At 40.0% G+C, this 12168-nt stretch overlaps 1 protein-coding gene across 1 annotated transcript in view; it reads left to right on the plus strand.

The window, feature by feature from the left end:
* Positions 1 to 12168, plus strand: part of Sap130 (Sin3A-associated protein, 130kDa) — a 96997-nt gene that overhangs the window by 54062 nt on the left and 30767 nt on the right. The window contains exons 13-14 of the mRNA XM_013028811.1: positions 2146 to 2448; positions 5393 to 5570. Of these exons, the coding sequence (XP_012884265.1) occupies positions 2146 to 2448; positions 5393 to 5570 (481 nt within the window). The remainder of the gene's footprint in view (positions 1 to 2145; positions 2449 to 5392; positions 5571 to 12168) is intronic.

A 12168-nucleotide genomic window follows, 5' to 3' on the forward strand; every position in this document is an offset into this window, starting at 1 on the left:
AATACTTTATGTACATGTGTGAAAATGAAACAGTGAATCTTGCTGAGCTGGTTGAAAAGGTTGAGGGATCTGGGAGAGTGATGTGTATTAAGTCTGATCAACGTATATTGTATACATATTTGAACATGTCAAAATGAAACTCCCTTGTATAAGGGGGTAGATGTTAATTTTAAAATGTGAGGAAAAAACCTTTTTTACTTGCCTTTTTCAAAAAAAAATTATTTACTGGTTCTGGGATTTGAACTTGGGATCTACAAGAAAGGCTTGCCTAGCAAGCGTTCTTTTTTTTTTGATCGCTCGTGGGGTTTGAACTCTGGGCCTGACTGCTGTCCCTCAGCTCTTCAGCTCAAGGCTAGCACTCTCCCACTTGAGCTACAGTGCCACTTCTGGTTTTCTGGTGGTTTATTGGAGATAAGAGTTTCATGGAGGGCTGGGAAAGTGGCTCAGTGGTAGAGCGCTTGCATTGCATGCTCAAGGCCCTGGGTTCGATTCCTCAGCACCACATAAGCAAAAAGAAAAAAGCCAGAAGTGGAGCTGTGGCTCAAGTAGTAGAGCGCTAGCCTTGAGCTGAAAGAGCTGAGGGACAGTGCCCAGGCCCAGAGTTCAGGCCCCACGACCGGACCCAAAAAAAAAAAATCCTCAAGAGTCTCATGGACTTTCCTGCCTGGGCTGACTTTGAACCTGGATCCTCAGATCTCAGCCTCCTGAGTAGCTAGGATTACAGATATGAGCCACCAGCACCTGGCTGCAAGCATTCTTTACTTGAACATGCCCCAATTCTTTTTGCTTTAGTAATGTTTTTCAAATGAGGTCTCATCTTTTTGCCCAAACCAGCTTGGACTTTGATCCTACTATCTATACCTCTGGTATAGCTGGGATTACAATTGTGAGCCACCACTCCTTGTTTATTTGTTGAGATGGGTTCTCCCTAACTTTTTTTTGTGCCCTAGCTAACTTCAAACCTCAATCCTAATATGTACTAACAAGTGTGCATTGCCATGTCCAGCTGACGTATTTCTTACTACTTTTTTTATGTGGCAACTGGAAATTTTAAATTGCATTTGACTTTATATTTCCCCTGGATGATGCTAGTCTAAAATTTTAAGCCTTGTACGGTATTTAATAGCTTTAGAAACAGATTTCTTCTCTCCACTCTGACAAGTAATAAAATTAGTATTTTTTCTTTCTTTCCTTATGCTTTTGGCACTGAGGATCAAATCTGAGGGGTGGTCTACTACTGAGCTACATCTCAGCCCCAACATACTCTAACTTCTTTTGTTGCTTTTGGGATATTTGTTGTTAGACATCACCTACAGTGGTTGGAATTAACATTGTGAGAGAAAAGGATACTTTTTTTTACTATCTCTAGTAGATATAATCCATTGAAAGTTCATAACTGCTATATTTCAGAAGTGCCTGTGATTCTGAGCCTATCAGTTTAAGTTTCTTGACCTGAATTCAAGACCCATGGATTTATCTCAAAGTTTTATGTTAATTAGTAATATTTAGCACAGTTGCATGGCTAATATTTGGTGTTTAGATTTTTTTCTTGTTTTGATATATATTTCTAGTAATTTTGAAAGACTACCAAATTGGTAGGAAGTGAAAAGTACAGTTTGAAGGAGCCATGCTTTTTCTTTTAATTTTGGTTTTCTGTTAACTTTTTTTTTTAGTTCTGAGGATCAATCATGGCTGGGCCTTGTACATATTAGATGGGCACTGTACTTCTGTTTTTTCTGGGGTTTTTTGTTTGTTTGTTTGGCGTTTTGTTTTGTTTTGGTGCCAGTCCTGGGGCTTGAACTTAAGGCTTGGGCTCTGTACCTGAGCTTTTTTGCTCAAGGCTAGTGCTCTACCACTTGAGCCAAAGCTCCACTTCTGTCTTTTTAGTGATTAATTAGAGATAAGAGTCTCATTGACTTTCATTCCCCAGGCTGGTTTCAAACCATGATCCTCAGATCTCTGCCTTCTGAATAGCTGGGATTACAGGTTTGAGCTACTGAAGCCTGGCTCTATGTTTTGTTTTGTAAACCAAGAATTTTGACCTTGTATAGTGGGAAAAAATCTGTTTTGTTTTACTGTTTTTGTCTTTATGTGGACCGGGCCTGATTAGAGCCAACCTTTTTGTTATACCTCTTGCATTTTTAGTTTCAGCTCAGGCTCCAAACTCTGCCATCACTGCTCAGACTGGTGTTGGGGTAGCATCTACAGTCCACCTTAACCCCATGCAGCTTATGACTGTGGACGCCTCGCATGCTCGCCATATCCAAGGGATCCAGCCAGCACCCATCAATACACAGGGGATCCAGCCAGCACCCATTGGGACACCAGGCATCCAGCCAGCACCCATTGGCACACAGGGGATCCACTCAGCAACCCCAATCAACACACAAGGGCTTCAGCCAGCACCAATGGGTACGCAGCAGCCCCCGCCTGAAGGAAAGACCTCAGGTAAATTGAACTCTTTCCTTGAACAGCAATATAGAAGGTAAAAGTATGCCTTGGGCTTTTTATTGTTTTGTTTTTTAATTTCCTTTCATTGTTATTGCAAAGGTGATTACAAAAGGGTACATTTAGGTTTAATCCTGGCTCTGGTACTTACTGTCTCTGTGGTCTCAGGTAGTTTCTCTAAGACTTAGTTTCTTTTCCATAACATTGCTTAGAACTTACCTTTTTAAGGTCACCGTATACATTAGAAATAAATGCAAATAGTGCAGAAATAATTGTATATACACTTAGAGGACTTTTATAAAAATAAGAATAAATTTACTTTAGAAGTAGTGTTCTCATTTAGTTTACCATTTTCTTCAAGAGTGGAAAGGTGTAGGAAAGCTTTTTGGGGGGAGTGGGACTGGGGGTGGTACTGGGACTTAAACTCTGAGTCTTATGCCCTTGGCATTTTTTGCTGGTAGCTGGCACCCTATCACTGGAGCCATATCTCCACCCGACAGCTTTTTTCTGGTAATTGGAGTCTTTCCAATTAATATGAGCTAATTAGAGTGTCTGTCTGAGCTGGCTTTGAATGTTGATCCTCATATCTCAACTTCCTGGGTAGTTAGGATTATAAGCTAAACTTTAAGATCTTATGTTAACGTTACCTAACATTGTCAGTGCATACAAAGAAATAATAGTGGAATCATCATTGTGTAAAGTGGAGCAAGCGACTGTTTGTGGAGTATTAATTTAAAGATTGGCAGTACATGGTAACACATGCCTGTAATACTAGCACTTGGGAGATAGATCTTGAATTTTGAACTAGCCTAGCCTATATAAAAATGTTTTCTTACACAAATACCACCTTACTGAGATGACACATCTACAACAGTCCAAATCATAAAAGCTAGAGTGGCGCTTAAAGGGGGCAGAGAGGAGGAGAAGCTGGAAAGGTACTGGTTGACAAGACACAGTGCTTCAGTGAATGATGATGACCGAGTTCTGAAGAACTTTCATACAGCACAGAGCCTATAGTCAATACTATGGTGTATTTTAAAAAATGGTTAAAAGGACTGCTCTCTCTCTTGCATCCTTACATTCTTACTGCAGGGAGGCAGAAGGTAAGTTTTGGAAATGAAAGTATGTTTATTATCTAAATGATGGTGATGGTTTTGATTTGGTGGGTAAGGCAGATGTTCAAACACATCAGATTATATGTGTTGTGTACAGATTGCTTGGTCTAATAATTATAATTCAATAAAGCTGTTAAAATTTTAAATTAAAAAAAATGCTCCCTTACAAAACAAAAAGAGGCTGGGAGCATTGGCTCACACCTATAATCTTAAGGAGGATTTATGGTTCAGAGCTGTCTTGGGTGGAAAGTTTGCAATAACCTATCAGAATCAATTGCTGAGTGTGGTGGTACATATTATCAATCTAGTTTCACATGGATTATAAATAGGAACATTATGGTCTAGGCTAGCCTGGGTCTAAACTCAAGACTAAAGCATAAAGGGCTGGAGGTCTAGTTGAAGTAGTTGAGCACCTGCCTAGTAGTAAGCACAAGACCATGAATTCAAATCTCAGTACCACAGAGGAAGAAGAAGGGAAGAAAACACAGATTTTTTTCTCATCTTGAGTATTGATCTTCAAAAGATTATCTTTTATCAATAAATGATAGTCATGGAAGTACAATTCTCCCACAGTGTCTTCCCCAGAAGGATCATTTACCTACCTCTTTAATACCGCTTCCCAGGAAACTTGTATTAAGTTACCTTGACTCAGATTGCCATTTTTTTAGGTCAAAAATCTGTCAAACACAAAGAGTGAACAAAAGCAGCATTGATACTTACTAGACACTATGTTGAAAATGAACTATACAATTAATAAGTGGGGAAAGGTGGGAAAAACTGGGAAAGAGTGTGGGGAAGGAGTAATACTGTTCAAAAAGAAATGTACTCTTTATCTGACTTATGTAATGGTAAGCCTTCTGTTCATCACCTTTACAATAACAATAAAAAATTTTTTTAATCTGTCAAACATTGGTAATCTCAGATTATGGTCTCATGGTATCACCAGTATTTTGATGCCAACTCTAAGTGTGTGTGTGTGTGTGTATATATATATATATATACACACACACACACACACATACCTATTGATTATCTTCCTAAAGATACACTGGAAGGATAGTACTATTCCTAGGAGCTAAAGACAAGTGTCATAGTTTATAAAAACTGCATTTAAACTTATTTTTTTTAAAGAGTCCTTTGTAGCATGTTATCCAGAAGATCCTATTTTCTCTGTACAGCTTTTCCTTTTATTATGTGATCTTGACTCTCAGTTTTCCCATTTCTAAAATGATGGTGATAGTAAGAATTATGTAAGTGAAAAATATTAAGTGATTTGTTTTTGAAGTACCCTTTGTGCCTATTTATACATTGGTGTTATTGTAGAATGAAAAAAGCAAGACTAGTATGTATCTGCATTAGTAGATCTTGTCATCTCCTCAATTGCACCTTTTAGCCATGTGAACATTGTATTGTAGGTTTTACCTTTGTGTGTGTGTGTGTGTGTGTGTTTGAGGCCCCTCACAAATTCTGAGTATTTGCTTTCCCACTGACCTATATCTCTAGACTCCCTTTAATTCCCTTGAAGTGGGACATATATAATAAATATGTAGTGCTGTCTTTTGGGGTGGTTTGTTTTGGTACTGGGGCTTGGAATCAGGACCTCAACACTCACACTCAGCTCTTTGTTCTCACTGGCTCTCTACCACTTGAGCCATGCTCTAGTCTGACTTTCTGCTAGATTGGTGATGAACTTTCACAGACTTATCTGCCAAGACTAGTTTTGAACCATGAGCCACCTGGCCCCAGATTTATTGATACCTTGTATGAAATTCTAATAACATTTCTTTTTCTCTCCTGTTGTCCTTTCCTGCTCTATTTCTTTCCTCCAGCAGTGGTGTTAGCAGATGGAGCCACAATTGTAGCCAACCCTATCAGCAGCCCATTCAGTGCTGCTCCTGCAGCAACAACTGTGGTACAGACCCACAGCCAGAGCGCCAGCACCAATGCGCCAGCACAGGGTTCTTCCCCCAGACCGAGCATACTCCGAAAGAAACCTGCCACAGATGGGTGAGTACACTAGAAAGTACAGGTTCTAGATAAACCATCTAGGTAAACCGTAATTGCCAGTGCCTGAAGCTACCTAATCATTGATTTCTTGACATTTTAAAATTTTCTCCAGAACAGCTCTTGGGTTATTTATTGGAGCCTAGCTCAGATTCTAGAATATTAACTCTACATTCAGTTTCTAAGTACCTGTTACGTATTGCTCTACAAATTCTCTCTAGTTCTGGAAGTTTAATCCTTGAACCTTTAAAGTAGATTTTAATTAGCTCCTTAGGCTTGTCTGGGATTATGTTATTAATGCTATATTTTTTACTGCACACTCAAAATGAATGTTGCTAAAGCAAAATAGTAAATAGCAGGAAGGGTTTTATGTTACCTTTTAGTTGATGGGTGATAGGACAGAAAGGCACGTACTGACTATTTGCAGTGTAGATGAGCAGTCTTATAGAGAGAGCTCACTTGAGTTGATCTCATCAACATCAGAGGTTAAAGCTCAGCACATATTGCTGAAAGTAGGATCTGTACAGAGCTTGCCTAGAATATAGAGTCTCTACCTTTGCTCATTGTGAACTTGTGAAGATCTTCCATTGTTGTTAGGTTGTTGGTGTTTTTGTTTTGTTTTGTTTTATGTCAGTACTGAGTATTGAACTCAGGGCCTGGGTACCATCTCTTAGGTTTTTCATGCAAGGCTGGCACTCTTACCATTTGAGCAACAGCTCCACTTTCAGCTTTTTGGTGATTATAATAAGAGTGTCACTGACTTTTCCTGCCTAGGCTAGCTTTGAACCATAATCCTCATATCTCAGCCTCCTGAGTAGAATTATAGGTCTTGAATAAGCAACACCCAGTTTTAAAGCATACGTCAGCTCATGGTGAGGTAACTTTTGTTAATAAATACGCAAAGCATAATTTGTGATTTTGTGATTAAAATAGCAGATTGATCAGGCATATCTAAATTTCTCATTTTCAAAATTCTAAAAACTTTTGTATTGAGGCTGGCAATATGGCTTAATAGTATAGTGTGCGCCTATCATGCATAAAGTCTTGGGTTCAATTTCTCAGTACCACATGCACAGAAAAAGCCGAAAGTGGCGCTGTGGTTCAAGTAGTAGAGAGCTAGCCTTGAGCAAAAGAAGCTCAAGGACAGTGGCTAGGCACTGAGTTTAAGCCCCAGGACTAGAGGGAAAAATAATAATAAAAAAAAGTAAAGTAAAAAATTATATAAAGGTTGGGTTTTGTTTTGTTCTTATTTCAGTTGTGGGGGAGTAAAGTCCTTTGTCAGATGTAAGTGTAGATACTCCTGCTTGCTTTAGGTTGCACTTACATGGTATATCATTTTCCATCCTTTCACTATATATTTTCTGTATCTGTCTGTGAGATATATGTCTTACAAATAACAAACAGTTGGATTTTGTTTTTTTTAATCCAGTCAGACAATCTGCATCTTTTTTGTTGTTGTTGGCTGTACTGAATTTGAACTCAAGGTCTTGCACTGCAATTCACACTAAGCCATACCTTCAGCTAATGTTTGTCTTTATTTTGGGTAGTACTGAGGTGTGAGCTCACAGCTTTGTGTTTTCTAAGCCAGTGGTGTACACTGAGCTAGGCTTCAAGCCCTTTTCTATACTGGTTATTTTTTAGAGAGAATCATTTCCTGCCCAGATGCTTGCCTGGACTACCATCTGACCATTTTTTGTTTCCTACTATAGCTAGAGTAACAGGCACATGGCACCACACCTTGCTGTCAGTTAGCTGAACCCTGGCCTGGTCTAGTACTATGATCCTCCCAGTTTAGTCTCCCAAGCAGCTAAGATTGCAGTTGAGAACCACCAACACCTGGCTAAAACTTAGGTTGGTTTTAAAACAGATTACAAGCACACAAGGATAGGGAACATAGAGATCTCAAAAACTGAGGCTGAAGAAAGCATGACAAACCTTCCGTGAGAAAGGTTTGTGTTATGCCTATACTGGAAGAAATTAGGGGCTATCTTTATTTAAGGTGGAGAACTTCACCAGACAGCATTGCTCACACATGGAATCCTAGCTACTCAGGAGGCTGAGATCTGAGGATCCCAGTCGGAAGCTAACCTAGGCAGAAAAGCTTGTGAAACTTTTTTTTTTTTTTTGGGGGGGGGGTCTGGTTGTAGGGCCTGAACTCTGGGCCTGGGCACTGTCCCTCAGCTCTTCAGCTCAAGGCTAGCACTCTACCACTTGAGCCACAGCGCCACTTCCGGCTTTTTTCTTTTTGCTTATGTGGTGCTGAGGAATTGAACCCAGGGCCTCATGCATGCAAGGCAAGCACTCTACCACTGAGCCACCTTCCCAGCCCCAGTTTGTGAAACTTTTATCTCCAGTTAACCAGCAAAAAGACAGAAGTAGAGGTATGAGTAGGGTGCCATCTTCGAGCAAAAAAGACAAGCAAAGAGCCAAGCCCCAACACTAGCACATTAAAAAAATAAATTGGAGAATATTCAAAAGGACCAAAGATAGGAATAACTAGGAGTGAAGGGAGAGGCCCATCTTCGTTTAAGGAGAGTAAGCTAAAACCTAATTATAGTGCCGATTCCCATTGTCTACTTACACTATGGAGTATACTGCCTCTTCTTAATTCCTAGAGGTACAAAATCTACACATGGTTTGCTTAATCAACCACACAGTAGAGCCTACAAGTATCTTTTTTTTTAACCAGAAATGTTTTGAGTGGCCAGCCAAGGCTGAAATGTGCAGATTTTTCAGACTATTTCCTCTTTTAATTAATAGAACTTGGGTAGTTGAACTTTACTCTCTTTAGAGAACTCTCTTTCTGGGAGCCTATGTAATCTAGTGGGAAAGTTCTAGATATATTAAAACTAGGGCTTCCCAAAGAATAGGGGTAGGGGTAGACTGTCCCAGACAGCTTCAGTTGACAAGCCCTTTCTATGTGCATAGGGCTTTCACATAGCTCCAGTCTTTCTACTGCTATGATAAGCATGCCACCAAGGATAGCCGGATATCTGAGGGACTGCTAACACTATAAGATAGAAACCCTGCTAATAAAATAAAAATAAAAATCCTACCTCGAAAACTGCAGAGGCTAGACAAGAAGAATAAAGCTGAAAACTAATGAACAGACAGAAACATCTCAATTATATCTTCAGACAGAGGAAATAATGTTGTCTGTGTAACAGGAATATTGTATATGACAGGATCACTCAGAGAGCATAAAGAGCTTGTCATGGCTGGGAAGGTGGCTCAGTGGTAGAGTGCTTGCCTTGCATGTATGAGTTCCTGGGTTTGATTCCTCAGTACCATATAAGCAGAAAAAGCTGAAAGTGGCGCTGTGTCTCAAGTGGTAGAGCGCTAGCCTTGAGCTGAAGAGCTCAGGGATAGTGCCCAGGCCCAGAGTTCAGGCCCGACGACTGACCAAAAAAAGAAAAAGAGCTTGTCATAGCTAGATAAGGTGTTGCTTCCTTTAATCCACAATTAGGAGGCAGAGAAAAAGAATCACAAGTTCAAGGCCAGTCTGGGCTACAAAGCAAGACTGTCTCAAAAATAAGGGATGGGGCAGGAGGGTTGGCAAGAGAGAGGGAAAAAGGGAGAAGAGGAAGAGGTGAGGAGAGAGAAGATCTTATCCTGAAATATAAGATATAGCAGAAAGTCAAAATTCAGTAGGCTGGATGGAAGAGAAGAAATATGAAGCGGGAGGGAATCAAAAACACAGACAAGAAAATGGAGAAAATAGGCAGGAGATAAGAACTTATTAAATCAAGCCTCCAACAAGTGGAGTTTCAATAAGGGAGATCAGAAAATTTAAGGGGAGTCATTCTGTCAGTCAAAGTGATTGACAGAAAATGACCAAAACCCAAATGCACATGTTTCCTTGTTTAAAGACATTATCAGCAGTCAGCCCCACACCAAGTGTTTGAAATTTCACAGTACTAGAGACAAAAAGAATCCATCCTTTCTCCCACACTTTCTTACTTCCCAAACAGCCTTCTATGCTGTGTATACCTGTTATCACCAGAATTCCTGTGCTTTTACCTCTTTTTGAAAAAAATTACTGTCTTAGAAATGGAATCTCTAGGCTGGGTGTCAGTGGCTCACACCTGGAATCCTAGCTACTCAGGAGGCAGAGATCTGAGGATCACAGTTTAAAGCCAACCCAGGCAGGAAAGTCTCTGAGACTCCAGTAAACTGCTAGAAAACCAGAAGTGGCTCTGTGGCTCAACAGGTAGGGCACTCGCCTTGAGCTGAAGAGCTGAGGAGCAACACCCAGGCCCAGAGTTCAAGCCTCATGACCAACAAAAAGAAAGAAAGGAAGGAAGGGAGGTTTTGGGCATTTACCCAAATGATCACAAACAAGACCATACTAAAGCTACCAGCACAACTATGTTTATTGCACCATTATTTACTATAGCTAAGATGTGGAACCAACCCAGATGCCCCTCAGTAGATGAATGGATAAAGAAAATGTGGTGTATGTATGTGTATATATATAAAATAGAATTCTGTGCCTCCATCAGAAAGAATGACATTACTCCATTTGTTTGGAAAGACTTGGAAAAAGTTATATTAAGTGAAGTAACCAGGCCCAAAGAAACATAGGTCCCATGGTTTCCCTTATTTGCAATAACTAGCATATGTCTGGGACAAGCAGAAAAGGTCAAAAGCTATGTGCATATGAACCGATAAGATAGTGTTAAGCAAAATGAACCCCAAGATAGGGACACAAGTGGGTTTTTTTCTTGCTTGCTATTGTTTCTAAAGTATTTATAATGTACCATGTGATTTTTTTGTTGCTTTGTATGTTCCTCCCCCACAGTATAACCCATTTTCACTGTATTTGTTGTTGGTGCCCTGCATCTTGTATATACACTTTTCTAATTTGGGGAGGGGAAGAGAAAAAACAAAATGCTTAAATAGGGATACAGGTTGACCCATTGTAATAATGAGAGGTACAAGATACTATGTTGAAAAATGAACTTTACAATTTAGGTGGAGGGGGGTAGTTGTGGAAGTGGGAGAGAAGGGATGATAGGGGAAAAACAAAGGAGGTAACAATGCTTGGTAGGAAATGTACTCATTACCTTGCTCATGTAACTGTAACCCCTCTTTACAGTATTTTTACTAGAAAAAAAATATATTAAAAAGAGGGAGGTAGGGAGGGAATCTCTAGGACATTTTGCCTGGACTGGTTTCAAACCATAGTCATTGGGACCATAACCTCCTTGATATCTAGGATTATAGGTGTGAGCCACTCACACCCAGATCCCTTTCTTCTTTACCCATGCCTTCTTGGTTTAAACCTGACCCTTGCACAGGGATTTATTTAACTTACTACATAGTTCTCCAAAGTAGTGACTATCTTCTCATCCCTCCCTCATTATGCCTCACTGCCATTTTCAGTACATTTGTTCTTAAACGCTCTTACTGTTTATTTAGATTTTAGAAAATTTATAGCAGAAAAAAATGCTTTCATGTTTTCAGGCTCTTGAAAACACAACAAAGCTCTCCAATAACTGAATCCAGTATCTGTTTTTAAGTTCCAATTAATTAAAGTTCACATTAGCAGGACTAATGTAGCTCCATAGTAGAACACTTGTACAAGTCCCTAGGTTTGATCCTTGGCACCACAGAAAATAAAATAAAAATATCATTGTTGGCCAGGTGTCAGTGGCTCACACCTATAATTCTAGCTACTCAGGAAGCTGAAATCTGAGGATCATGGTTCAAAGCCAGCCCGGGCAGGAAAGTTTATGAAACTCATATCTGCAATAAACCACCAGAAAACCGAAAGTGGCGCTGTGGCTCAAGTTGTAGAGCACTAGCCGTGAGCTAAAGAGCTCAGGGACAGCATCCAGGCCCAAAGTTCAAGCTTCACAACCAACAACAACAACAAAAATCATTGCAATTGTATTCCTCTATTTCCCTTGTCACATTTAAGTGTGGCTCTCTTGGGCAGGATAGATTCAGAGACTTGGTAAAATTCAAGTTTAATTTTGCAAAGGTATATTGTATGCCTTATGTTATCTAGCTACATTTTTTTTTTTTTTTTGGTCTGTCGTGGGGCTTGAACTCTGGGTTTGGGTGTTCTTCAGCTCAAGGCGAGTGCTCTACCGTTTGAGCTACAGCTCCACTTCGGGTTTTCTAGTGGTTTATTGGAGATAAACTTTCCTGCCCAGGCTGGCTTTGAACCGTGATCCTCAGATCTCAGCCTCCTGAGTGGCTAGGATTGCAGGCATGAGCCACCGGCACCCGGCATCTAGCTACATTTCTATCTTTACGTGGAGTCTAAATAAAAACAACTTTACAGCCTTCTGGCTCCTCAGGTTCTTGAATGCTTCTTTTCTTTCACCTTTTCTAACCAGTGTGTACATATAGTTCTAGTCTTGTCAGCACCTAAGCCATCCACAACCTTATTAGCATCTATTAGTTGTACAAAACAGGTTCCATTGTGACATTTCCACACATGCATACAGTGTATTTCCAATCAGCCTTATCCCTTCTATCACTCTTCCCCTCCTGCTTCCCCCTTCCCAAAGCAATTTCAAGAAATTTCATCGTTCTGTTTTCATACATGTACACAAACCACTTCAACCATGTTCTTCCTCTTTCATCTCCT

Source organism: Dipodomys ordii, unplaced genomic scaffold (assembly GCF_000151885.1).
Source record: "Dipodomys ordii isolate 6190 unplaced genomic scaffold, Dord_2.0 Scaffold114, whole genome shotgun sequence".
In the NCBI taxonomy this organism is placed as follows: Eukaryota; Metazoa; Chordata; class Mammalia; order Rodentia; family Heteromyidae; genus Dipodomys; species Dipodomys ordii.